The sequence below is a fragment of the Rattus norvegicus genome, chromosome 8 (assembly GCF_036323735.1).
Source record: "Rattus norvegicus strain BN/NHsdMcwi chromosome 8, GRCr8, whole genome shotgun sequence".
Classification (NCBI taxonomy): domain Eukaryota; kingdom Metazoa; phylum Chordata; class Mammalia; order Rodentia; family Muridae; genus Rattus; species Rattus norvegicus.
Window position 1 is genome coordinate 112,667,879 of NC_086026.1, and position 27,682 is coordinate 112,695,560.

At 46.8% G+C, this 27,682-nt stretch overlaps 1 protein-coding gene and 1 long non-coding RNA gene across 2 annotated transcripts; one reads left to right on the forward strand and one right to left on the reverse strand.

Annotated features, from left to right (window-relative positions):
• Positions 1-788: 788 nt before the first annotated feature.
• Positions 789-27,498, reverse strand: Tf (transferrin). Its single transcript, NM_001013110.1, has 17 exons — positions 27,425-27,498; positions 25,185-25,357; positions 22,086-22,194; positions 21,241-21,417; positions 20,489-20,621; positions 19,235-19,290; positions 18,587-18,765; positions 17,649-17,826; positions 15,612-15,763; positions 14,166-14,256; positions 13,592-13,621; positions 11,725-11,895; positions 10,201-10,330; positions 7,332-7,396; positions 4,376-4,560; positions 2,350-2,539; positions 789-987 (listed from the first exon to the last, which is right to left on the reverse strand). Exons 1-17 carry the CDS (start codon positions 27,465-27,467, stop codon positions 953-955), a joined length of 2,097 nt encoding a protein of 698 aa, NP_001013128.1. The 5' UTR covers positions 27,468-27,498; the 3' UTR covers positions 789-952.
• LOC134480223 (uncharacterized) lies at positions 4,560-8,925 on the forward strand. Its single transcript, XR_010054468.1, has 2 exons — positions 4,560-7,435; positions 8,430-8,925. It is a non-coding gene; the product is annotated as an uncharacterized LOC134480223 (long non-coding RNA).
• Positions 27,499-27,682: the final 184 nt, after the last annotated feature.

A 27,682-nucleotide genomic window follows, 5' to 3' on the forward strand; every position in this document is an offset into this window, starting at 1 on the left:
CATTGACATGCCTGCCCTCTGAGGTCCCTACCACCACATCCTATAACCAAAGTTCCCAATGACCAGCACTTGAAGAGCTTCTCCTCACCTGCCCATGACGTCTAGCTGATGAGAAAGGACCCCTCCCATTGACTGACAGCAAATTGCTTGCTATGTTGTCAGGCTCAAAGGGAGATTTTTACCAAAAGCTGATTCAGATTTGGTTTTGGACCATGGCTGTTATGCCACAATGAATTAATAAAAGTGGGTCTTCTATCGATTTTCTCAGAACTCACTGGGGCATGTATCTGTAACAAATTCTTCCTTCTGGCATCATGTGCAAGCACATGTGCATGCATGCATGTGTGTGGTCACAGAGATTTGATTCTGTTAGAATGACCTAGGAGACCCTTTTCAAAAATGTCTCTTCTTGGGCTGGACCCAGGAGTTGTATCTATGGATGGGCTCCACACTGAGCCAAGAGAAAGACTACCTGAATTTTTTTTAAGTTTTTTTTTTTAAAGATTTATTTATTTTATTTATATGAGTATACTGTAGCTGTCTTCAGACACACCAGAAGAGGGCATCAGATCCCATCACAGATGGTTGTGAGCCACCATGTGGTTGCTGGGAATTGAACTCAGGACCTCTGGAAGAGCAGTCAGTGCTCTTAACCTCTGAGCCATCTCTCCGGCCCCCAACTCCCTGAATCTTAGGCTCAGAAGACAAGGTTCAGTTTATACACTATTTAGTCAGCTTATAGAGGAAATCCTGGTGAAAATATTTAGAAAAGAATGGAGTTTGGAAAATAAAGTCAACAGTCATTTTTTATTTTGTGCTCTGTGTATGTGGTAACACACAGCAGTGAAGACGGACACAGTTAGCCCCAGCCGCTCAGGGCATGGAGGCCAGGAGAAGCCCATGGATCACGGGGGCATCCTCCTCCACCACAGTGGCACCCACCTCTTGGATTTTAACTTTTGTGGAAAGTGCAGGCTTCTAGGAGTCCTGGGGAGAGAAGAAAGACATAGGCCATTCAGAATACTCTTAATTTTATGAACGGTTTAGCGGAATGAATGAACCGAATGGACAGTTCAGTATAACATAAATTGTCCCAGGCTCTTTGTTCTCCCGTCCTCATGCACACTGTGTCCCATCCCTCCAATCCCCACAGGGAGGGCTCCGCACAAGGACATAGACCCTGTTACCCGACTTTCTGCCCTAGGGCATCTCCAGCCTTGTTTTTAACCGGTGAGGCTCTGAGCCTGAATTCGTATAACTAGAAGCTGCCTAGGCTCTTGCCTGAGAAGGTTAAGCAGATGGTAGCTAGTAGTCCCGAGCAACTTCTGAGCTGGGTCTAGGGAGGGGGTGGAAAATAACAAAGCTAGACTGCTCTCTTGAGCATCTAGGTAAGGGAAATATTAACTTGGATTTTGTAACAGTAGACCTCAACATTGCTACACAGAATTCCATGTGGCAACTTGTAAGTGTATGTATTGTATAGTATAGTATGGTATGGTATGGTATAGTATAGTATAGTATAGTATAGTATAGTATAGTATAGTATAGTATAGTATATTGTCTCATTCTACTGTTAGATCTAGGGATTAAACTCAGGTCATCAGCTCTTTTACCGACTGCGCCATCTTACCAATCCACAAGTGGCAACCTAGAGACCTCTATCATCCTGAACCAGCACAGAGTCTGAAGCTGTATCTCCAGGACAACAACTTAAATTAAGGCCAAGACTCACCTCTAAATTACAATTGAAGGCTAACCACTGCATATCATATGTATTCTCTCACACTTTACAAATGCTTTCAGGTGACTCCATTAATCCCCACACAGGCGGTAAAACCTATTTTATTCTACTTGAATTGCTGGAATCTGCCATTGCAGATGGGCTTAGCAACTTTACAGCCAGCCAGAACATATCATTATTAAAACTCTATAGAGCAGAGCTGTCTAAAAGGATGTTCTGGGATATTCTTTTTGCTATGGCTACTTTCAACTAAAATTGTAGGCTGGGTGGAGTGAGAAAATGGTATATAGATTTAACTCAGATGTCACTTAAAGTTGAGCCATCACATCTTGCTAGCCATCGCCATATTGGACAAGGACCTTTAATAAGCTTGGTGCCCGTTTTTATCATCTTAGAAATAAGGTGGGGCTGTGCACATATAATAAGTTCATTGCCTTAGTGTGTCTGTGTGTGGCCCCTTTACAATATGTGCATGTAACCTATATATATGCTAGGTTTCATCTTGCCCATGTGGTTATTTCCTAAGGGTTTGAGTTCTTGTAAACACCATTTCCAACACCTATCACTGGGTTTCTTAGCAACCTCTCCACACTGTTCATCCTACTTACGTGAGGTTGAACACTTCCTTATGTTTCCAACAGCTTGCAAGTACTCTGCTCCTAAGTACTCTTCATATGTGGTACCTTCTGGAAGTTTAGTCAAACACTTGGTGTCATCTCTGAACAGAAGGTCCTTGGTGGAAGACCGGAACAAACAGAAATTGCCAGTGCAGTCCTTGTCACCTTTCCAAAATAAATCCTGTCAAGTGAGCAGAAAATATATGTGAACCTATATCCCAGACCCGAAACACCTGTACTGCAGGAGGCGGAAAGGTCCAAGCCAACCCTGGGGACAAAAGAAAGCTACCGGAGGTGCCTCGGGAAGTTTCCATCTTCCTCATTTACCATTTACTTACTTGAAGCCTGTACCACATTATTCCACAATACCTCTGAGACTCCCCACCCTTCTCAATTACCCACTTCCACCTTTCCTGAACTCTTCCGTTTCATTACTAAGTGCCTTGGAAGTGGTTATAGGAAGTGAAAAGAAATAACATGTCCCTTCCAGTAAGACATCAGATACGAGCCCTCTCATAGGAATGGTCGGGTTGGGGTTGGGGATTTAGCTCAGTGGTAGAGCGCTTGCCTAGCAAGCACAAGGCCCTGGGTTCAGTCCCCAGCTCCAGAAAAAAAGAGAGAGAGAGAGAGAGAGAGAGAGAGAGAGAGAGAGAGAGAGAGGGGAATGGTTGGTTGGGTTAAAAACAACAATAAATCACGAGAAGTTCATGTCTGGATAAATTTTAAATTTGTGTTAGGCCAGCAACATAACTTCTTTCAGCCTCTCATGGTTGTAAACGATGATGCTAACGAGTCTAGCATCCTGCCGTGCTCGAGGAATATTTTTAAATGCTCGTTATTACCATCGTGCACTCTCTTTAAATATTAAGATCTTTATAATCTTTATTGCATTTTAAAAAAATCTACACAAGAAGCAGAGGTTTAAAACAATGTAGAAAGATTAAAGATCTCGCATTGAGTCAAAAGGTAAAGTCTGTCTCTTTAAACATTGGTAATGCTGATATGAAACTGTTAGCGATTGCAAGATTATTGGACCCAAATCTAACGCCAAACTAGAAACACCACTGGAGATTATCACATGCTTTTAAAGGGGCTTCTCAAGGTATCCTGTCCTGTTTTGCATTTTTTTCTTTTAAAACTAATGACAAATTAACAGGCAGGAAGCTATACCAGAAGGGTGGGTAATGCTTGTGTGTAGAAGGGCCCCAGAGATAGAAGTATTCAAGTGGCCCCTGTATCCCCCCACCCTCAAGGCTGGTCCTGACAGGGTTGTTCTGAGGGTAAGAGCCTTTGTGTTTTCCAGACTGTTAAGAATATGGTACAATTGGCCTAAGCTAGAGAAGTAGTAGTCAATTCTGGTCCTTAAGACTTGTATGAGGGTTGGGGATTTAGCTCAGTGGTACAGTGTTCGGTCCTCAGCTCCGGGTGGCGGGGGGAGACTTGTGTGAAGGAACATTAGAAAACAGGATCTGTCATCTTCACTTTCAGAAAAACATTCTTGAGGAAAATAAAGTCCTGAGTCAAGATCCAAATGATCTGGAAGGCTGATTCTAGGTCCCGAGGGCTCATGGGTCAGGTGAGAACTTGTCTGGAGTGACTAGACAGAAGCAGAGCCAGGTCTGAGCAATCCAGTCCCAGCTAGCACACTGTGAGCCCTTCCTGTAGACACATATTTCCTAAACCTTGTGCATGCACTACTTCACTTAATTTTTTTTCATTAACTTAGAAACAGGGGTGTGTGTGTGTGTGTGTGTGTGTGTGTGTGTGTGTGTGTGTGTGTGTATTTCCACTTAATACGTGAAGAAACTGAGCATGGAGATTTTAAGCACCTAAGATAGCTGGATTGAAAGCTGCTGAGCTGAGATTTGAACTCAGATATTCTGGTCCACCACCTATAGAGTCCAAATTCTAGTTTTCAGAAAGGAAATGCTCACTCTGAAGATTCCTTTAGCTCTGAACTCCGAATGACCTTGCCCCTGCTAGGATTAAATGGTAGGAGACCCTTGGTGGTTCATACCTTCTGGGCAGTCAGCACAGTGCTAACCCGGGCTGCCTTCTCTTTTCGTGAGACCACAACATGGTTTGGAGCTTGGGCCAGGTGGCAGGTGGCGAACTCGGTTACAGGCTTCTTGGTACCATCAGGGCACAGCAGCTGGAAGTCTTCCTGCTTCAGATCCTTAGCCCATGCAGCAGTGTTCTTTCCTGGGTAGAGAAAAGGGGTGGATCAGTCATCTCTAACCGTTTTAGTCACCGGGATGTCACTGACCCACAGGTGTATGGAGGGTGTGTGCCTTCTGTCCAGCTGAAGCGCGTTTATGGTTATGGTAGTGTTAGAAGAGGATGGTCATGCATTGCAGGTGCTTCTCAACTCACAAGAGCTTGCTAGTGACCACTCTCTTCTGACCTTCCCTCTCAGCGAAATGAAAAAGAGCCATGTTCTATGGGTGTTGTTTTTAAAAAGAAAAAGAAAAAAAACTTCATTTCTATTAAATTCCAATGCTAAACAACAATAATGCTTTTTTTTTTTAAGCCTGGCATGGTGGTGCATGCATGCCTTTACAGAAACAAATGGATCTCTGTGAATCTGGGGCCAGCCTGGTTTATTTACACTGTGAATTCTAGGTTACCCAGTAGTAGAGAGTGAGGCCTGTCTTCGACAAAAATCCCAAGGCCCTTTGTACTGGCTCCAAAGAAGGGAGGGAACTTGGTGCTCTAAGGCAGTTACCCCGCCCCATCGACTCTCGAAACGGAAGACCCGCCCCAGAGAATGCGGAAGACCCGCCCCATCCGGTCTCCAAACGGAAGACCCGCTTCAGAGGATGCTTTTCAATCCTCATCAACATTTTCGGTTTGGCGTCATGCTAGTTCCAGGTGCAAACGTCCTATCTCAGCTGCTTACCTACTCTTTTCTGCATTCTCTTTTCAGTAATTAATCAATCGATCAGTCGATCCAAAGACCTCCGCCCTTTCAGAGGCTTTCAGTGGTTCCTCCTGGCGTCTTTTTCTTGCCAGTTTTCATTCCTCGATCATAAAGCAGGACCATGACCTCCCTCATTTCACTTACTGTCCACTCAACTTTTTCCGTAACTCAACAAATACTATGTGGGCATTATCATATTTTAAAATTCACTTCCTTACAAACTAAACATCCCCACTTCTGCATTCCTTAGCTCCCAATGCTTTCTCTGGCTCCAATCTTGGAAATCACGATTTGTGTTTTCACGCACGCCCCTTCTACTTATTCACCTATATAGGAGTCTGTGTGATGTTACAAGCTTACATTTTTTTCTTAGTAGTAGATTTTAACACGCATGAACTTCTGTAACTCTCAGCTACTTATACACCTCACAGTTTCTTCTGCACCATGATGCAAATCAAGGTAATTCTTTTAAACCGTTGGATCATTGTGACTATAGCATAGTGTTTTTAAACCATTCCTCCACTGATAAGATATTTGGAGTATTTACAACTTTTTTGCCACTACAGTAGTGACGAGTGTCTATTGAATATGAATGTGCCTATGTAGATGTGGAACAGTTAATGAAGCTTAATTTTAAAATAACCAAGTTGCTTCCACCACTCTATGTGGTAAAGACTTGCTTAAGAGTGATCCAGGCCTTGGGTTAATTTCCAAGTACTAAGGTGGGTTATATGGAGGGACAATGGGAGGGACAGGCAAAGGATTACAACAAGGCTCTCTATTTAGAGACAGAAGCTATGAAAAGGGAACTAGGAAGGGGCTAGCATTTGTGCCAACTGAGCTTGTAATGCCAGCATCCTGTGCATAAAAATAGCAGCTTGGCAAGCTGAGGAGCTGAGGAGATAGAAGGTCAGATCTCCCACAGCAACTATAACCAGGAGGTTATAGACGTTGGAGCCTTTATGAGGAGTAGAGAGTCAAGGCCTAGAAATCAAAGAGTTACTCAGAAAAGCACAAAAAGAAGGCAAAGGTGGCAAAGAACCACGACCAGAGTGACAGCTTAGTGGCATGAAAAAAAACCTTTAAAGGAGATTTAAAAACCATTGGGGGAGGGGTTGGGGATTTAGCTCAGTGGTAGGCCCTGGGTTTGGTCCCCAGCTCTGAAAAAAAGAAAAGAAAAAAAAAATCATTGGGGGAGGGGTAAGGGGGGAGGGGGGAGAGAGAATCAAACCAGTCTTTTCAATAAATTCTTAGTGTCTTCCGAGCGCAGTCCCGGGTGCTGGGAACATTGAGAGGAAGGGAAAGAGCCCAGCAATTGCCCACAGCCAAAGTGCGCACAGATGTTCTACAGCCATGTGGACAGAGGATTCCCACAGTAGAATGGGGTGTGCCGCCTGGGAAAGCATCTTGTCCTACATCAGTTGCCCAAAGCTGTAGCTGCATAGCAGTGAAGAGAACAGATCTGAGCGCTGGCAGGGAAGGGACTGATGGCCTGAACTGCAGTGCTTCACTAGTCCTTTGTGACATGCCAGGCACGGCGTGCACGTCCTTACCAATGCTCAAGATCCTCCTCCTAACCCTGCCACTCCTCCTCATCCCCTAGTCGGCATTCCGTGGTCAGGAAGAGCTTTCTCGCCATCATTTATCAAGTCGGGATTGCATCCTGGATTCTTACTTTGACCTAGGGTTTGTCATCCTTTACTGTTAACATTAGTTTAACGTTCAGCGTTTCCAGACTTGCCAGTAGGAGAGCCTTTACACCGGCTCCTCCCTATATTGCGATCTGTCCCATCCTTCTCTGTACACAGCAGTACAAGCAGCGTACCATGCATATTCACCCCGTCCCAACCTTGCAATGGCCTTTTCCATAGGGATGGATATCGGTTCCGTTTTTGCAGAGCAATTGCTTCTCTCTCCACTGAACATACAAGTTGAGAATTAGCGCTCTGGAGCCTGACCGTATCAGTATTGCTCCTATGGAGCCATCCCTGAACCTCAGCAAACCCCAGTGGCCCAGCTTCTGTAGAGAACAGAAGAGAGTGTGCACACATACCGTTCGTGTTTTCCAGGACAGTCTGGTGCTTCACAAAGGCTACGTCTCCCTTCTCAACGAGGCACCTGGAGAGTTCCAGATACGGGAAAGAGAGAAGACAGGAGGTCAGATTGACATGGGTTGTTCAGAGGCACCTTATAGATCCAGATGGGTCACCTGACGTCATCAAGTGTTAGGGCCATCCTATCAGTAAGCAACACACAGAACAAGGCAAACAAAGACCCCCAAGTTGCTGCGTAGTCCCAAAAGCTCAGCTCCACACACTGCACCATTTGTTCCTTTGTTTTTTGTGAGTGTGAAAGGAGGGTGTATATGCACATTCTTGTGAGTATGTGAGCATGTGCGCGTGTGTACACGTGTGCCGGGATCAGAAGTGAGCACTGGGTGCCTTCCTTCTACACTCTCCACCTTACTTTTTGAGACCTGTTCTCTCACTGAACTTGGAGCTCCTCAGTTTGGCTAAGCTGGCTGACTAGTAAGTTCCAGGGACCCACCTGATTCTTCTCCAACCCACACCTCAAGTGCCGAGGTTAAAGTCAGACATTCGTGCCTGGCTTTTATGTGGATTTTCATGTAGGTGTGTGGCGAGCATTTACAGACTTAGCCATCTCCATCTCCCCGCCTTTTCTACATAGTGATCTTTACCACAGCTCCCCGGTCTATCATATCTGTTCCCTAGCATGGACATAGGCAAAAGGGAATCAGTTTTGTAGCATGGTGATGACCCCCCATTATCTGAAACGTGGACGAGGAATTCCATCCCTTCAGAATTTTGAAGCCCAAAATACCCGGGCAGCGTTTTTGAAAGACTGCAACTCCATCGTAAATTTCCTTGATTCCTTTAAAAAGTAACTTTAGGGGCTGGGGATTTAGCTCAGTGGTAGAGCGCTTACCTAGGAAGCGCAAGGCCCTGGGTTCGGTCCCCAGCTCCGAAAAAAAGAACCAAAAAAAAAAAAAAAAGTAACTTTAACATTCAAGGAGCATGTGGGGGTCTCTGTTTTGGGTTGTTTGGTTTTCTTTCTCTCCGTTCTTTATCTCTCCTTTTCTTCTCTCTATCCCCCCTTTCTCATTCTTTCTTTCTTCTCTTGGGAAACACAGAAAATATAGAGCAAAGCCTGAAACCTACATCCTTGACTCTACAAGGCCCACATATATCTGTATTGTGCATTGAGAACGGAGAGCTCTGAACCACTGCACATCTCCCAGAAGTTCCAAGAAAGAAATACTAGCAACATTAACTCTGCTGTGTATGGTTCTACCTTTTTTTTTTTTAACCACAGTCCTTTGAAAGTGGACACACACAGGTGTGAACTAGTGTGCGATTCAGTGTCTACTCATGGAAACGGGTGAAACAGATTCTTAAACAGCGGGCCCCGTCCTTTGCCCTCTTGCTTCAAGGGAAATCACCTGTCTCTTCGGGCGGTCATCCGAAAGCTTTGTGGACAGTCACTGAAAAGGCAAAGCGACCGTGCAGCCCTGAGTCATGGAGTCTCTATAAGCTAAGAGTCTGTCGGTTTGCTGGTTGCATGTCATATCTGAGTTTTATAAGACATTTTGAAAAATGAAGCCTGTTAGATATGTTTCTAAAAGCAAAGTCCGAGTCTTTTCTCTCATGCTTCCACCAGCAGGAAAACAAAAACAAGGAAAAGGCCAGTGATGGTGGAGGTGGGAGTGGGGGTGGGGGTTGGGGGCAGCAGGAGAGGGGGAAAGGGTGAAGGGAGGGGGAGAAGGGGGTAACATCTCTCAAGTCCTAAGTCTCTGTGCCCTATACATTCTTTTTTGTATAATCAGAAATGTTGTGGAGTTATTCATACTTTCCCAAGTTTTACTGGAACGTTGAGGTGACCTTTGCTCTCCCTTTGTTACCGGGAAGGTCAGTTGTAATAGCATCAACCACAGATTCCCCCGAGCTGCCACATAACAGACCGTCTGAGGCAGGAGAATAGCTAAATCATAATACCCTAGCAAGGGACACAGATGTCCTACAAAAATAATAGTCACAGGGCTAGAGAGGTGGCTGCACAGTTAAGTGGCTCTTGCAAGGGGGCCCGAGTTCCGCTCCCAGCACTCACATCAGGAAGCTCACAATTGCCTACATCTCTAGTTCTGAGGTCTGACACCCTCTCCTGGCCTCCATATCCATACCGCACTCGGCGTGCACACATACAGGAAACTGAAAGTTTAATTTTCTTTAAGCTTTAAGAAAAAGACATTCTACGAAATATAATCGTAGAGAGGAATTTAGAAAGCATGTGCCTCGTTATTCTCTACCTCAAGATGAGTATGGGTCTTGGTTTCTCTGGAAAAACTTAAGCCAAACCCCTGACTCGGTATTTAGCCCATCATAGAAAGGGACCATTGCTTTGGCACTAGTGACCTTTGGGTCTTTGTGCTGACCCGTACACTGTGTTTATCTGCTTCTGTCTTTTAGACTGAAGGTACCCCCCCACCCCCCGCCGACCACATCGCAATCACAAGCATCCCTAGACATTGCTAGTGCTCTCTAGAAGGCAAACTGCCCCAGTTGAGGACTGCTAAGCCCTATCGCCTGTCAGCCTCACTGTCTTGACAGTGGCCCTGGCAGATAGAGCTCCTTGGGGACTCGGATGCCCTTTCACATACATCTCTACATACATTTGGTGGGAAAATCTCACATCCTAACATAAGATCTCACCTCAGACACTAAAAGGAATCTGGTCAAGACTAGTATATCAATACACACACACAAACACACACACACACACACACACACACATATATAGCTATATATGTATGTATATATGTATATATGTGTGTATATATATATATATATATAGCTATGTATATATATATGTATGTATATGTATATATGTAGGATTAGGAAACTCACTGGAAAGCCCCTGTATAACCATTATATCCCTCTCTGTTGTTCGGAGCACATTTTGCTGGGCCAATACACAGGTCACAGAGGGTGGAATTCTTCTTATAGCCAGGAGCACAGCCTTGACTGAAAAATTCATCTGGACAGAAGAACAAGAGAAAGTCAGCTTTTTCTGTGTAGGGGTTAATTCTAGTGGCTTACATAATCCCTGGCAGGCTATGAAATAATTCACCCTGCAACCTGCCACCGACCAACCCACCCAGAACCACCAGACTGTGGGTCTCGGAAGGACACTTCTCAAGGTTGGGAAAGGATTTTGTTAGCACTGCACTTCAGGGTGGAGGAGATCCCTGGAGCACCATGATGGTGCCATCGCTAGCCTGCAGAATGAAGAAAGGGGATTTCTGAGGTTGGACCAGTCTTTTCTTTGTTTGTGAGTTTCCCCTTCCCTGCCATTCATTCGAAGAACTCCATTGCACCTCAAAAATGAAGGGAGAGGGGATTTTCCCTGCACATCAGCTGCTTCTGTGGCTGTGAAAGTACACCGAGGTTCAGGGGAAGCAGAGGTCAGGAGGCTGTGCTTTCTCTGTCTGTTGCCCCAGGTGTACTTTGTTTCTGAGACACCAGAGCATCTCCTGCAGAGAAGTGTCCCCATTTCCAGTCCCTGCAGATACTAAGGTTGCAGAGTTCAGGTTTTTAGTTCTCTCGTCTTTAAGGAGTTGCCGAAATTTAGAGGCATCGGGAAAGGAGATCTGAGGAAGCCAATATGAAGCAAAGCCATTGTCAAAATTTTCTGTTGGAATCTCCTACTCAGAAACATAAGGAGGTAGAAATAGCCTCAGATAGAGGACACAGTCAACTGAAGAATCCTAGGAGCTGAGCAGGGACTCGGTGAGATAACCAACACCTTAAGGGACCCAGGACAGAACCTCAATGGCCGCTTCCCTTTGTTCCGGAGTTTGGTTTATAGTAGGTGTGTGTAGGTAGATGTCTGACAGCACACCTAAGTTCTGCACAATGGCAAGTTAAATGGGAATAATTGCTTTCCCATCCAGAAGGCTCTTTTCTTTTTTTTTTTTTCTTCTTTTTTCAGAGCTGGGGACCGAACCCAGCAGAAGGCTCTTTTCAAACACTGACCACGGTTGGTGTACATTTCCACTTGCTCTCGTTCTTGCCTGAATTGTGACTGCCTCAGCAAGGTTACTTTTTGAATGTGGAAGTACTATGATGGAAATGATGGACCAGAAAGAAGGAAGGAGCCCTCAAGACCTTATCAGCCACAGAATGCTCACCTCTGATCTCCATCATGAGAGAGACAAGCGAATGTATAGCCACTAATGCCATTATTTGCAATAAAGACAACCGTCCTGACTCCATTCCTTAGCCCCTGGTTCCTCCTAGTCCTCTTCCCTATTTCCTTGAGGTTCATTTTTATAAAACTTCACTTTTATGGACCCCAAACCTATGGCCCTTCTTAGGGCCCCCTTTTTTTCTGCATGGCCCCTCCCAATCTCCCTTCCCGGCTCTGCTCACCGAACTTGCAGTGGTTGATCCTGCTGAACAGCAGGCCCATAGGGATGTTCCAGCCGGCGGTTCTGTCTACTCCAGTATGGCAGGACTTCTTGCCTTTCAGGTTGTTCCAGTTGATGCTGGAGTCTGATGCCTTCACCACAGCCACGGCATAATACCCTTTAGGAAAGACATCTGGAAAGAACAGTTAATACCGCTGGGGCCTCCCAAAGCTTTCGACAGTAGCCACTCTCTCCCTAGGACAAGGAGGATGTCCTAAATAGCACATTGTGTCATGAAAGGAACTCCACAGCGTCTAGCTCCGGTGAGGAACAGGACAGTCCAGCAGGAAGACTCTCAAAAGCAAAGCACTAAGATCACACGGTGCCCCATGATTATGTCCATTTTAAAAATGCTTTAATGGATTGATTTAAAAATACAATAACGGGCTGGGGAAATGGCTCGGTTGGTAAAGTCATGTTAGCAGTTCAGTCCCCAGAATCAATGTAAAAAAAAAAACCAGGTATGATGGCATGTGCTTATAATCTTATTACTAGGAAGATGGGTACAGGCAAATTCCTAGGGCTTACTAGTAAGCGAGCTTAACTTACTCCAGGCCAACAAGGATCTCATAAAATAAAGTGGGTGACTCCTGAGAAATGCTATTTGAGATTGACTTCTGACCTCCACGTGTCCCATCACAGACAAGCTCGTGTGCCCACGTATACATGAATACACATGGAATAGCAAATATTAGCATACTATCATTAGAGGAAATGGCTAGCATACAGTCCTTGCCTATATGTATAAGGTTATTGAAGTTAAAAGCCAGTAATTTACTTTCCAAATTATTAAACCAAAGACATGGATTCAGAAAAGTTAATGGAACTCTGACACTTTGTATAGGAACATGTATTGGGGTTAATCAGGCCAGATGTCCTCTGATAAAAAGAATATGGTTTTATACCAGGGTAAACAAAAAAAAGGAAACACCAACAACACGTTGGTTGTAATTTTCTATTACAAATGTGCTCTCAGTCTGGGCTGGACCACCTGTGATTCTGTTTTCTATTTTAATTAATTCAGAATACTTTCTCCAACAGAAAACAATCTTCATTATCTGTGAATAATAATGGTTCCTTCTAGATATGCTAAAAACTGGGAGGTTAAGTTTAGCTGCAGGGACAAGACCTCGGAATTGTATGCTTATAGTTCTGGGGAGTAAGTACGTACATCCTAAGGAGACTAAACACCAGGACTCGGGGTCACTTTGGTGTTAGACTTCCTGCTTGCTCTTTGGCCATCTTTTCAGATCTACCCCGAATCAAAGCTTCAGTAAGAGATGGGTTTTTCTGGTTTCCTGGGCCCATCCTGGATGGATGGTCAAGTAATTCCATGCACTTAGACATCAACATTTTTGAAGTGTTCTATTCAGTCTTGCAAGGACCACATAGGCAAGGCCTGTGCTAACTCTCATCTAAAACCATGAAGACTTTATGGGATCCAAAATGGTAGGAAGTGATTGGAAAGAACTTAGATTTATTTCCAGGATCAGCTGACAGTGGCAAGAAATCCTAGCATTGTCAATAAATGTTATATTTACTGGTTTGTTATCAAAGATTTGTTTGGAGGCCATTCATAAATTCTGAATCCTTAGGTTCCCCTCATGCATCCTTACAGAGGACAATAGCTACATATGCACACAGGAGATAAGGAACCCTGTGTCTGAGTCACCACACACACGGCCTTGCTAACCAATCACTATTCTCTCACCACACTTTGCCTTCTAAGATTGGCTCTCTCCATTGACTTATAAACTTGCCTAATCACTTCTCCCAACAATGAGAATTTATTTACCTTCCAGTGCCCAGGATTATCAGTTTAAACTCACCTGATTGTGGGTTTGTACACGAAGAGATATCTGAAAGAGAATAAAGAAACCATTAGACATTTATGTATAGGATGGGAAACCCATGCCATTCTCATGGGGCAACTAAAGAAGAAAGAAGTGGGTGAGACTACACCCATCACTGATTTACAATAAGGGCCAAGGCTCTCCAGCTGTTGAGAGTTCACCTGGCTGCTGACCTCTGGGATTCACTCACAAACTGCATTTCAATGTCTTACTCACTGTGCACCAAGCCCACAGTGGGATGCTGACTGAACTGATTTGTCCTGCAGTGAGGTAGTAGGAAAAGTGAGCCTTCTGGATATTGCAAGACTTCCCAGACTTCCCATATGTCCTCTGTAACCGGATCCTTTTTATACCAGAAATCTCATGAGAGGGACTGAGGGTCCCTCTACTCTCATCCTGTAAGATGACTGTGGAGATTCTAGGTGGGGGAGTCTCAGAGACTGAGAAGCTCAGGCAGGGAGCCTTTTATGGTGACTGTGAGATAAACTGGGCTGCATTCTCCTCTCACCATGGCCCAGAAAGGACACGCAGAGGCACTCTCCTCACTCACCATAGTTCTCTGCCATGACGGGCACTAGTCCACACTGGCCTGCTATGTAGGCATGACCTCCATCCAAGCTCATGGCATCTGCTTCTCCATTCTACAAAGACACAGCAAGACGCAGCAAATGAAGAGTTGCTATTTCTTGTGCCACCTGACCTTTTAGACTGTCTTCTTGACAGTCCCTCTCAGCCCAAGTTAGAAAGTCAGGGTAACAGTAGATGTTGGTACTGGACCCCTGGTCAGGCATGGCCAGATGTTAGTGTACTCCTATATAAACTCAGGTTCTGGGTTAGTTGTGTATGAATTAGGTTCGATTTTTCTTGCCTTGACTCAGACAAAGCCAGAAAATGGTCTGTAGCTAAAATAATGTAGTATTTAAAAATGTAGATAGAAGAATGGCCTTGGCAGTCTGTTTTGCTTTCTGATAGATGTCTTAGAAAGCACATGGTTGTTTTTAAGTGCTCTTAGCAGGGCTGAGAAACTCCAGAAGGCTCAGTCGACAGTGGCAAGAAATTCTAGTGCTGTCAATAGATGCTATCTTTATTGATTTGCTACCAAAGAACCTACAGCAGCTAGCTCAGTTGATAGAGTTCCAGCCTACCACACCAGAGGCCCGGGGTTCTTTCCTGAGCATCCCCTAAGTGTAGGTGTTGACATAGCGACACATAAGCCCAACACTCCAGAGGTAGAAGCAGAATGATCAGGTGTGTCAGGTCTTTTTCTGCCTCAGCCAGTAACTGGCCAACACCAGACACTTGAGACCCTGTCTTAAAAGACTACCATCACCACCACCACCAGCAACGAACAGCAAGAACAAAAGATTCAACTCAAAGAATAGGCAAATGGAGGGGCTCCATGGAGCAAAGAACAGAGGTAGGTGTGTGAGAGCTTGGCGCTTCCTTGCCCTCTCCAGGGCTGCCACCCTGCAGAACCTCTGTGTGTTCTCTAAGACAGGAACACCAGGGTTTGAAAGACACAAGAAAGGCTCGCTAGACATGACAAGGCGCTAAGGTGGGGTATGCTAAGCAACCTGTGTGGCACAATCCCAATAAGAGGGCTTTCTCTGAGTTGTGGTGATGACAAGGGGCTGCTTCTTTTCTTCTTTCTCATGCTCAGGATTTTGAAAATTCTTTATAGGCAATTGAAAAATGCTATTTTGATCAATTAAGTGAAATCAAAACCAAACCCTTCCGCACTCACCAGGGTGTATCCTGAGCCCAAAGGCACTCTTGCCAGGGTCCAGTTTCCCTCCAAAGGACAAGGCTCAGATTACTCTTCAGAGCCATAAGTGCTAAGTCTCTCAACCACCTGGGGAGCTGAACTCAAACTGCGCAAGCAAGGGTTCTGGAAAGGGGATTTCCATGTGGTAGCTGCACTTGTCGACTCTGCCTTCTAGTGGGCCAGCAGGCCACAGGGTTAGGAACACGCCCTGGAGAGGCGGGAGAGACGTACCACAATCTTGTCAATGCAGTCCTCAGTGCTCTCTGCTGACTCACACTCTATCTGCCCATTGCTGCTGACGCTCCACTCATCACACTTGGCTCTCTCTTGGTGACTCAGTGCACACCATTTCACTGGCGCGCTGTCGATGGAGCCCTCCGGGCCTGCAGTACAAGAAGAAGCACCAGGACTCAGGAGAGCAAGGTTCCAGCAGCTTCTGTATGTGTCAGTGCTAACTGCTTCATGGAAGGGATGAGCTAAACAAACAGATCCCATTCAAGGAACTCCTGATAGGCTAGGGAGGCAGATAGCATACAGTCCAACTGTAGTTTAAGTTCAGCTTTTCTTCTTTTGTAAGATTTTTCTTTAGTTTTAAGTGCGCACACATACGTGTGTGTGTGTGTGTGTGTGTGTGTGTGTGTGTATTTGTGGGTTTGTGCATGTTAGTACCCTCAGAGGCCAGGGGAGAGCATCAGATCCTCTGGAGCTGAAGTTACAGGCAGTTCTGAGCTGTCTAGTATGGGAACTGGGAACTGAGCCCTCTCAAGAGCTATACTTGTTCTTCACCACTAAGCCATTTCTCCAAACCTCCAGACTTTTCTTTTGAGAAGCCAACTCTCTAACCTCAGGACATGCTAACAACTGAACTTCTTCCTTCCTTTCTTTCCTCCTTCCTTCCTTCCTTTCTTTCCTCCTTCCTTCTTCAAATAGCCACTTTAACTAACCAGTTATTTCGATGTTCATTGTTTGTCATAGGTTTCCATGTGGGAGAATGTGAGAGCTAATGGAGAAGGGGGCACACCCACCCCTCATGCCAGGGCACCCTAATATGGAAACAGTGCAAACATGGGGTCAGCATAATAAATGTCTAGCAAAAAATAGACAGATGGATGATAGATAGATAGATAGATAGATAGATAGATAGATAGATAGATAGAAGATAGATGCATGGGGCTGGAGAGATGACTCAGTTGGTTAAAAGCACTGACTGCTCTTCCAGAGGTCCTGAGTTCAATTCCCAGCAACCACATGGTGGCTCACAACCATCTGTAGTGGGGTCCGATGCCCTCTTCTGGTGTGTCTGAAGACAGCTGCAGTGTACTCACATATAATAAAATAAATAAATATTTAAAAAAAGAAGATAGATGCATAGCTAGAAGATTAGACAGACAGACAGACAGACAGACAGACAGACAGACAGAGTAAACACATATGCACATGGCTATCTTTTAGGCTCAGTCCCCAGATCACTCCCTTAAGAGGGCCTTAGTTCAACCCCAGGCCAGGATCTATTTGACTTTGGTTTCCACTACTGTGAGGCTTTGCTATTTTATTGCTGTTTTCATTCTTTTACTTTGTATGTATCTGTTCAGTAGTATCACCATCTCTCAAACACTTGTCCTCTCCCTGGCCTGAAGTTCCCATGATAGCAGAATCTAATATGTGTTTCTTTTTTTTTTCCCCCCGGAACTGAGGACCGAACCCAGGGCCTTGCACTTACTAGGCAAGCGTTCCACCACTGAGCTAAATCCCCAACCCCTAATATGTGTTTCTAAGTCTAGCATCCAGCAGTGTCTGTGGCTGGATGTCTGATACATACCTGTTGGATGAATAAATGATTAGGCAAACCTCCAGTGCCCCAGTGAAACCCAGGGCAAGACCAACCTCCCTACAGCTTCCGCTTCATTATGCCCCGTGGACCACAGTATTGGCAAGGGATGTGCAATCTGCAGAAACTTGGAGTTATTTACTTTCTAATAATCTAATTGGCTTCATAAAGGGCACGGGGCTATCCTAACTTATGCAGAGGGATGATATGAGTATCAACCCAGGTCATTTAAAATGTGAACAGTCTTAAAGTGCTTAGTGACCTGTAGGCCCTTTCATGGTTGATGCCAGCCAGCATCAATCTAGCCCCAGGGTTAACAAGCAGGACAGAAATGGGAACATCAGGAGAAGCTGTCAGTCCCCAGAAAGACTATGGCTGCTTCTTGACCTTACCAGATTCCCCACATTCCTGGGGTCACCTAGCTTTTTCTGAATACTTACACACGCCTTCCCGCTGATTTCGAATGGCAGTGACATAGCTGTGGCCGAGGTACAGCCTGTAGTCCATCCTTGGGGGCACCCGTAACAGCCCAAAGGCAGAATCCTTAAACAGCAGGTCTTTCCCAAGAGGAGAGCCGAACAGTTGGAAGTCTTTTGATTTGCCTTTGCCAAAGTGTTCCTGTTTCCAGAAAAAACAAACAAACAAACAAACAAACAAACAAACAAAAACAGAGGAGTGAACAGAGAATTAGGGAGGCTAAAAAGAAGAACTGAAGAGAACAAGAGAAAATTCAGGAAACTGATTTTAAAAGCTCAAGAAACTTGTGAGTACCAAGAGAGAAGGCATTCGGGCATTCTGTCCATCACCTAGCACCTCTTTATCCAGTATCCTGTAAGGACCATCTCACACTCTCTTTCCCTGTGCTCCTGATCCTGTCTCCCTGAGTAGTTGAGAAGTAGCTGAGAACAAGTGAATCTGGCATGAGTGGACTGGACCAGAGGAAACTGTCTTAACCAACCTCAGCCAAGAGGCAGGGGAAGTCAGTCCCTCTGCAGTCTGATGCGTGTGTGTGTGTGTGTGTGTGTGTGTGTGTGTGTGTGTGTGTGTGTGAGAGAGAGAGAGAGAGAGAGACAGAGACAGAGACAGAGACAGAGACAGAGAGAGAGAACGGAGGAGCAGAGATTCTCCTTCCTTCTAGGATTTCCTCTGGGCCTTGAGGGCCTAACTCGGATGGAAAGGGTATCATTGGCCAAAAAGGTGGTGGATGTTGATATCAAAGGAGACAGCTGCTACTCTACGAGGATACAAGAGAGGTTGGTGACACACAGCAGGGTCCCCACTGTATCCTGAACACATAAGAACTAGCTTAGTGTGTCCATGTGTCAAGAAGATCTGAGCACAGAGTGGTAATCAGGAGAGAGGATGGTGAGTAAAATACCTGAGCCACTTTGAGGATCTCCCAGATCAAGTCCTCTTTGCCATCTCCATTTCGAGCCACAACAGCATGAGAAGGGATCCGGGCTAGGTAGCAGTCCTCATACTGATCCACTGGCTTGCGGGTATTGTCAAGGCAGAGCAGCTCATATTGATCCCTGTCAGCCTTCTGTGGCAAGACCTCTAAGGAGGGAAAGTTAAAGTGAGTCCATGGCAGGTTGAGCCCCTCCCGACCTTTGAAGTCCTGCTACCATAGAAAGCACAAACTAAGAGCCTTGATGGATTGCCGAGGGTCAAGGAATTGGCAGGAAGGTGAGCCTCCAACCAGTTAAAGACACAGAGGCTTCTGTAGGCCAGTGAAGCAATGGTTACCTCCATCCCACAATTCCTAGCTCAGCAAGAATGCTGACAGGCCAAGGTCAGCCATGCCAACCTCCAACCCTTGGCTGTGGCACTTTGCCCCTAGAGGTAGGGCCATTGTGTGGCTTGAGTGATAGAAAGAGACCCACGAGTCTTGGTGGAGACCCCAAAAGTACCTTCCACTGCACATGTAGAAACTCAGGCAGTGGTGGAGAAACCCTGCATGCTCAGGTCTGACTACTGACCCTGTGAAGGAGGACAGGCATCCTGCCAGTCTCTCTCCATCACTCACCAAATATGGTTGTATGCTTGACAAAGGCCACATCTCCACCTCCATCTCTCAGACACCTGTGGGGAAGAAGCCCATGAGTGAGGACTGCCACAAGGTGGACCCTGCTCCTGGTCCAGATCATACTGTCGGCTTTCAGACAAGGACTGAAGCTGAGCGGCCCCCATAGTGGAGACAGCTCTAGGTGGGGTGCTGACATCGACAGTACCACTGGGATGGCGGATGAGCTCACATACCCCGAAGTGGCCAAGAGGAGGTGAAAATATATTAATGTAAAAAAAAAGGGGGGCTGGGGATTTAGCTCAGTGGTAGAGCGCTTGCCTAGGAAGCGCAAGGCCCTGGGTTCGGTCCCCAGCTCCGAAAAAAAAGAACCAAAAAAAAAAAAAAAAAAGCTTCAAATCCTTACTATGGAAGATGACAGGATTTCTACCCTGGCTATGTGGACTTCGGGATATAAAAGTAAGATAAAAAGAGGGAGCAAGGAATCAGGCACATGACACAAAGTCCTACTCCTAACCAAGAGGCTACTCACAATTGATACTGGCTTGGAAAAGCAGTTTTCTTGAAGGGAGTTTAATCAACCATGTTTCAGGGCAGGTCCCATGCCCAGGAGTAGTTAAACAACAACAATAACAACAACAACAACAACACACACACACACACACACACACACACACACACACACACACACACAGACTTCATGGTTTGTTTTGTTTTCCCCTGTGTACTTTTTATTTGGTTTGACCTTCAATGTCAGTGTGGGTGCGTAGGTGTGTGGGGTGAGGGGTGCAGTGTCCTCTGGTATAGAGATAGAGACAGGGGAGGGAAAGGAGGAGTTGGGGGAAAGGGAAGAATGTGATTAAAATATATGTAAAAAATAATTTAAAAGCCACATGTACTAATGGGCTGGGGCAGGGCAGCGTCTAGCATTTTGAGCACAGTTCACCGCTCCGGAAAGCAGTAGCTCTACCCTGGGGGAACGTAGGTCCCTTCAGAGGCTGCTGCTCGGCTCATTGAGAGGAGACACCAGCCAGACGTGAGAGCTCTGAGGAGAGAGGACTCCCAGAACAGGGCTTGATCTTTGACATCAGGTGAAAGGGAGTCTAGGCTCCCTTGGCCCTGAGAGCCCCAGGTTGTAGCCTGCCTCCCTGGTGGGAGTCTAAACCACTAAGATGCTTTTAGGTAGGTTGGGGCAGCAAAGAGCCACCATTTGAGGACTTTGGGCACTGGCCACCACAGAGCGGCCATCTCACTCACTTGAAGGCGCCTACGTAGCCAAAGAACGGTTGAGTCGGGGAGCAGCCACAGCCTGGACACAGTTGACACAGCTGGGGGAAGGCCACTGGATCTGCACAGGGGACACAACTGCCCGAGAAGAAACTGGCCACAGCTGCTCGATACAAAAAAATGGACAGCAAGGCATAGTAAGATAAGAGCAATGCCGTCACCCAGCCTGGGCTGGTGAAGCCGGCAGAGGCTCAGTCCCTGCTCAGTCTTTCAGGTGCTAAGTAGGGTTTCTAAACAGGAATAAGTTAACCCCTGCTCTTCAGTTACCCTTCTGGGGACACAAACCGTACTTCTCGCTAACCAAGGCTTGCCCTAGACTTTGTCAGCCCACTCTGCTCCCAGATCTTTCAGGGAAAAAAAAAAAAGGTGCGGGGGGGGGCTGTAGGACAACCTCATAACCAGCAGGTGGCACCAAAGCATCCTTTAGCATCGCACAGGGGTGGGGTGGGGGTGGGGCTCAGGGTCAGGGGTTGGAGTGTGTGTGTGCAGGACTACCCCCTAAAGTGATTATGGAAATCCACTGTGGACTCATATGCCCCTTCTTCCCTCTCCAGGACAGCCTCCGCTGGGGTGTTGGGAGCTCACCACAACAAGGTTCAATTGCCGCGTTCTAATTGTTTTGTTCCTCCTCCGATACCTCAGAGTTCAGCCTACCTGTCTGACTAATCAGGGCTATGTGGCCCCAGCAGTCCAGGACATTCAGAATACAAATGTTGGCTTACCTTTCTCAAGAGGCTTGCGGGGCTCTGGCAAGTTACAGAAAAGTAAGCCAATGGGGATAATCCAGCCTGCAGACCTGCCCAGGCCAGTGTGGCAGGACTTCTTGCCCTGGAGCTGGTTCAGCTGGAAGTCTGTTCCCTTCTTCACCACGGCCACAGCCAAGTAGTGGGTCTGTGGATCTGAAAGGGGACAGTGTAGAGGGAGGACTTCGACATGGCCCAAAGAAGCACTGCTTGTCAGTGCTTGGCCCTGATTGAGGGAGGAGAGACCCGGGGGTAACTTAGGTGGACTTGGACGGTAAGAAGCCAGAGAAACCCCTATAGGCTTAGAGGTGATAGCCCATTGGTAACAGTATTCCAGGAAAGCAAAGGCTCAAGAAGCATCTGCATATGGGCCATAGACAGAGGCTAACGGTCCCTGCCTCCCTCTAAGTACTTTATGTCCTCTGGTATGGTGATAGGGACAGTCAGAGCTATCCCAGAAGACTTCTTCAATGGCTGAGCTTCCACTGTGCACTATAGGGCTGGGTTCTCTCTTGAACATGGTGCCTGAGGCTCTGGGGAGCCTGAATACCCCAGATCCAGTGTAGGCCAAGCTAGACTCCAGCCTGCTCTCTTTGTCCAGTGAGAATGGACAATACCAGCCTCCAAACAGCCCAAAGCCCTCAAGATACCTCAATTTGTGCCCAGAGGGCTAAAAGATCCCCTCATTCCTCACGACTACCACCCCCCCCCAAATGCTTGCTAGTATCTAATATCTGATAGCTGCCTACAAAATGAGATTTAAGGTCTACTAAGCCATGACCCCACCCCGACGCCCACCCCCTGGGTACTTCAGTAGAACTCACGTTCAAGTGATCCATAAAACTCTGCTGCCACAGGCTTCAGGTTGTTGGGAGTCAGGCCTGCATCGTACACCCAACCCCCATCCAAGGTAATGGCATCAGCTTCACCTCCCTAAAAGAGAGTAAGTCCCAGAGACTTATTCCAAAGAAGCCCTCCTCCCCCTAAGCCAGAACAAGCCGGAAGGAACCGAAAGTACTCCACGGGTATCGGGGCGGTTTGGGTTGATTCCATTTAGAGAAAGAAATGGAGTGTTTTTTCTCTCTTTTCCCCGACGATGTGCCCAGTACCTAGCCAAAGATATTTCAATGTGGATTTACCCTCAGCGATGGTTGAGACCTGGTCTGGCATGCTTGGTAGGGGGAAGGGTCTCTCCCTCTTCAGAGGTGGGCACAGCTATTATACCAGAGGCTCTGGCATTGTTGCATTTGAGCACCCAGGGGCCTGTGGATGGCTAGGTTCTTACATGTGTTTCCATGCTCAGCCACACAGAGGGGCCCGTGATTCAGAGACCCTTGAGTTTCTAGAGTCCCTGTAATCTCCTCTGTGGATGCATGCTGTTGTAGAGATGAAAACCCTGGAGGTGCTCGTCTTTCTGACCCAAGGCTCACTGCTTTTCCCTATAGTCCTGGGTCCATGAAACAGTAGGAACTAGCATGCCGTGGTCACATGCATCTGTTATGTCAGGATTTGGTAGACGCAGACAGGAGGATTCATGGATGATTCTCTTCCTTTCATTTTTGGTATCATTGTCTACTTGGACATCTGACAGTCCCCACCTCCAGTTCAATTTTTACAAGTGAGCAAAAACAGAGGCATGTAGGGGCTAAGCCACCTTGGTATGCCATGCGGCTGCTAAGACGTGCAGCTGGGATCTGGGGCCAGAGAGTCTGGTTTATTTCTTATTGTTACTTCAACGTTACTTGTTTATTTTACTTCCTGCTTTTGTGAATGTTCAGGGTTTTTTGTTTTTGGGTTTTTTTTATTTTTGTTTGTTTTAAGGTAGTTTGTGTATCTGTGCTGATTTTGAACTCATGATCCTCCTACCTGAGCCTACAAAGCACCAGACTATCAATACCCTACCGCGCCTCCCTGGACCCTTGTGTTTAAATCAATACACCAGTTGAACTATTCCAACTATGTCTACAGCTTATTTTCTCTTTACTTAAATTTGTTTTCGTTTAAGGTCTAGAAAAATTTATTGAAAAGCAGACACTCTCTGCAATGGGGAGAAGCCCCCCACCCCCAGTGGGTTACCCTTTACTTAAAGTCTTAAAATGAACCCAAGTCGGGTAGTGGTGACTCATGCCTTTAATCCCAGTACTAAGGAGGCAGAGGTAGGTGGATCTGAGTTCAAGGCCAGCCTAGTCTTCAGAGCTGGTTCCAGCACAGCCAGGGCTACATGGAGAAACTATATCTCGATAAACAAACAAACAAACAAACAAACAAAAGAACCCATCTGTCTTTGATCTAGACCAGTGGTTCTCAACCTTCCTTAATGCTGTGACCTGTCCCAACACGACAAGTCTCTCCAAGCTCCTACATCAGGAAAGCTTGACCATACTCCAGCATAAGGTTATGTCCCTAGGATAGCCCCAGCCTTCTTATGTGTGTGCCTGCCTGAGTGAGAAAGCACTCAACACCTTCAGGAAACATAACCAAAGACAGATCCTCCTCTTCCTTTGTAATGAGCAAAAATAAGACATGAATGTGCATCTCTTGAAACTCAGAGGTATCTCTCTCCAGGACCTGGGAGATATGTATGCATGTGAGTATATGTATGTGTACACACACACACACACACACACACACACACACACCCATCAGGAAGGACGGGGTACCTGTCTCCTCACTGCCAGTCAGCCAACACTGCTGGCCTCACCAGACTGGTTCACTTTGAGCAGTCTTCAGCTACTCATTTCCCCGACTATTGAGTTCTGCACTCCCCATCCCTTAATCTCCCGTTTAAAGGTCCACTTTCCCTTTGCTTGAAATAAAACGGGGCTCAACTCTCCCCCTAGTGACAGTAATTACAATTACAAATCTTATCTGTCCTGCTCTACCTAACCGCTGGCTGGGTTTCTCTGGTTTCCTGCTTACAACTCACACCAGCTTGGCTCTGCTTTTGCATGTGTGTCCCTTCCTGGCGAGGTCACCCATGGATCTTAATACACAGTCCTACCCGGGGTCATCCGTTGAGTCTTAGCTTTTTTGCTTCCTTCTCAAAGAGCCTGATGGGGCCGAAGATGTTTTCTCTAAGTCCCTGTTGGAACATCATTCTTTCCCTTTGTTGAAACGGATACTTTACTCACTCGCAAACCTTTCTTCTCTCTTTACAAGGTTGTGGACACCTGGGTGTGTAAACTTAAGCAATGTTTACGTCACCGCTGCAGCTCCATGAGCTAGTCCAAGATGTACAAGAGCAATGCTAAAGGAGCCAGGAGTGGGACAAAGGGTTCACTATGACCCGCAGCCAGTACTCTTGATGTTACCCCATCCCCATCCACTCATCTTGCCAGATATGTGTCCAGGGCCTAGATGAGGGGGGTGCAGTGCAGTGTTAGAGGGGGGGGGATGGAGGGGAGGGAGAGACAGACAGGCAGGCAGACAGAGGCAGGAAGGGAGAGAGAGGGGGAGAGAGAGGAGAAAAAAGGGAGGGAAGAAGAGAGTGGGGGAGGAAAAAGGAGTGAGACAAACAGGACAGAGAGAGAGAGAGAGAGAGAGAGAGAGAGAGAGAGAGAGAGAGAGAGAGAGAATTTTTTTTTTCCGGAGCTGGGGACCGAACTCAGGGCCTTGCGCATGCTAGGCAAGCGCTCTACCACTGAGCTAAATCCCCAACCCCCTGAGAATAATTTTTGATGCCACAGACATTCCTCTTTCCCCCCGAGTTCATAGAATTTAAATGCCTCCACAACAGTCACCTTTCAGAGTGCATTGTCTCCGGCCTTCTGGATAGTAAACATGGCCTTCTCTATTTCCACTATGGAAGTGATTTAAAGAGCAATAGGGGTTGACCACCCCACATCCGTGAGGAAAGAGTTATTCCAAAATGGCTTAAGCAAATGGTAGAACAGCCTTCCACTGATCACGGCAGCAGCACTTACAGAAATGGCCTTGATGCAATCTTGATAGGAGGTTTTCTTCACACAGGCAAGCCGGGGGCCATCAGCTGGAAGGACGGTTTTCATGTGGTCACGGAAACTGATACACTTGGTGTTCTCATGCTCAGACACTGCGCACCATTTGACCGTTTTGTCAGGGACAGCCAGACACAGTCCTGCAGGAGAGAAGGCAGCGGCATAAAGGACCCACTCCCTATGCCAGGGGAGAGAACGCAGCACTTTATTAAGGGTCTTGGTGGACACCTCCTCTCTGTTCCATTCTCCTCTCAGTCCGGGTCGTGGTCATGACAGAGCACAGGGTTCTCCAGCACCCTGATACTGGGAACAGATATGTAGTTCACCCCAATGGGCTGCTAACCCTGGCTGCTTGGACAGATGTTGGGACAGCTTAAGGTGACAACTCGCTCCTCTCCTGCCTTGTTGTCATGGCTGAAGGTCCACATAAAAACGTGAGCTTTGAAGGGCAAACACCATTCTCAGCCACCTTCTCAGCTCTAGACAGCAACTCTAGGAAAGGCATACGGTCTTGTAGAAATGAGAAAGCTGGCCTCGGGGGAGGAAGCAGGTTTGAGCAATGTCATGTTTGTTAGCAGCCAGACTCTAGGTCTGCTGGCCAGACCACAGAGGAAGATAAGAGTCTTAGGTGTCTGCAAGACAGTTCCATCACGAGTTCACCTGTGATGCCTTTCAGCTGTCTCCTGTTTAGAAATGACTTGGAAATTCCCATCTATTCAGCAGGCTTCTGTTTCTACCAAACCTGCCCTCCATGTTTACCCCCTTTTGGCCAACATTTAGAGAAACAGCAGAAGACGGTTATGTGCATCACGATGTGTGTATGTGCTTATATAACCGGGCTCCTGTGGCACATGCATGTGCAGATGGGAGCACGGGGGACAAAGGGCACCATGGGGTGTCTTCCGCTATTGCACTCTGCCTGATTTTTTGGAGACAGTGTCTTCCACTGAATCTGAGCCTTGAAGGTCCCACTAGATTGGCTAGCCAGAAAGTCCCTGGGATCTTCCTGTGTCTGCTTCCCCAGAGAACCAGCTTTTCACATGGGTGCTGGGGTTCTGAATTAAGGTCCTCGTGTTTGCACGCCAAGCATCTCCCCAGCTGTACCATCTCCCCAGATGTGTCACCGTTAAAATCCACATGATGGAGAGATGCCATCCATAGAGTCTGGCACTCCCAGGTCTCGTCACATCTCTTCCCTTTCAGACAACCCAGCAGGGCTGACTTGCTGATTCAGCAAGTCCACAAAGCACTGAGCATGGAGCAGGGTGGGCGAGGCCAGCCACCCTTAGGATGGACAAGGAAGGACAACAGGGAGCCTGAGTGTCCCCAACTCCTTCCCTTTAGTTCACCTTGCCAGAGGGAAACCAAATGCTTTCCCCCTTAAATGACCTCTCTAGCCTCTTCAGACTTGTAAATTCTGTGACACTGTGCACAGCCACACCAGGTGCCCTGAGCTGACAAACACGGAAGCCTCTTTCAGGCTGAGAGTTGTTGGGCAAGCCCCAATAGTGTGACAAATGCTAACTACAGTCCATCTGGGGCAGGTACTTGGGTCTTCAAGAGCCCCTCTGGGGAGGAATCATCAGGATGCAGGTCTGGAACCTGTGATCTCACCCTTACCTGACCCTCCCAGGCATGTGCTGTAAACGAGACCTGCCACAGGAGAAGTACAGGACCGAACCCAAGAATTCTGACTTCGAATCCCACACTCTAGTCTAAGCCACCAGCGCCCAAAGGCGTCCAAGGAGGCACCAGAAAATGGAAAGATAGATCCCAGGAAGTTGTGACTACCACACCAAACTGTTTGGACTATACTGAGAAGCCCCGTGTAGCGCCTGCGTAAACAGGTTAAAAGTTTTCTAACGGGGCTGGGGATTTAGCTCAGTGGTAGAGCGCTTACCTAGGAAGCGCAAGGCCCTGGGTTCGGTCCCCAGCTCCGGAAAAAAGAATCAAAAAAAAAAAAAAAGTTTTCTAACGTTGTATATCATATCTTCAAATTGCCCAATTTGAAGGAGAGATAGTGTGAGGAGGATAATAAAAGCAAGAGAGTGAATCGGAGCCCCAGATGCATGAGGATCAAAAATTATTCCTAAGCTATTGAAGATGGAGATGCCGCGGGGAGTAAGAAAGGGCAGGCTGTTGGGGCTTCCAGCTTTAGCTTGCAAGGATTGCATAGCCCTCCAGTCCTTCCCTGCACCCACACTCACCCAGGGCGGCACAAGCCAGCAGGGCACCCACAGCGAACCTCATCCTCTCGGTGTGTGTGGCGAGGAGCGGGGAGTACAGACAGACCCGCTTCTGCACCGCCTCCCTGTGGCCCGCTCCCCTTTATACACGGAGGGGGCCGGCTGGGTGCAATCTTTGACCTCTTGTGTTTGCGCAGTCCAATTGCCCAATCGCCCTGCACCCACCCCCTTCCTTTCTTGCCCTGATGGTCACCTCATTTCCTGATATGTGGGACAGAA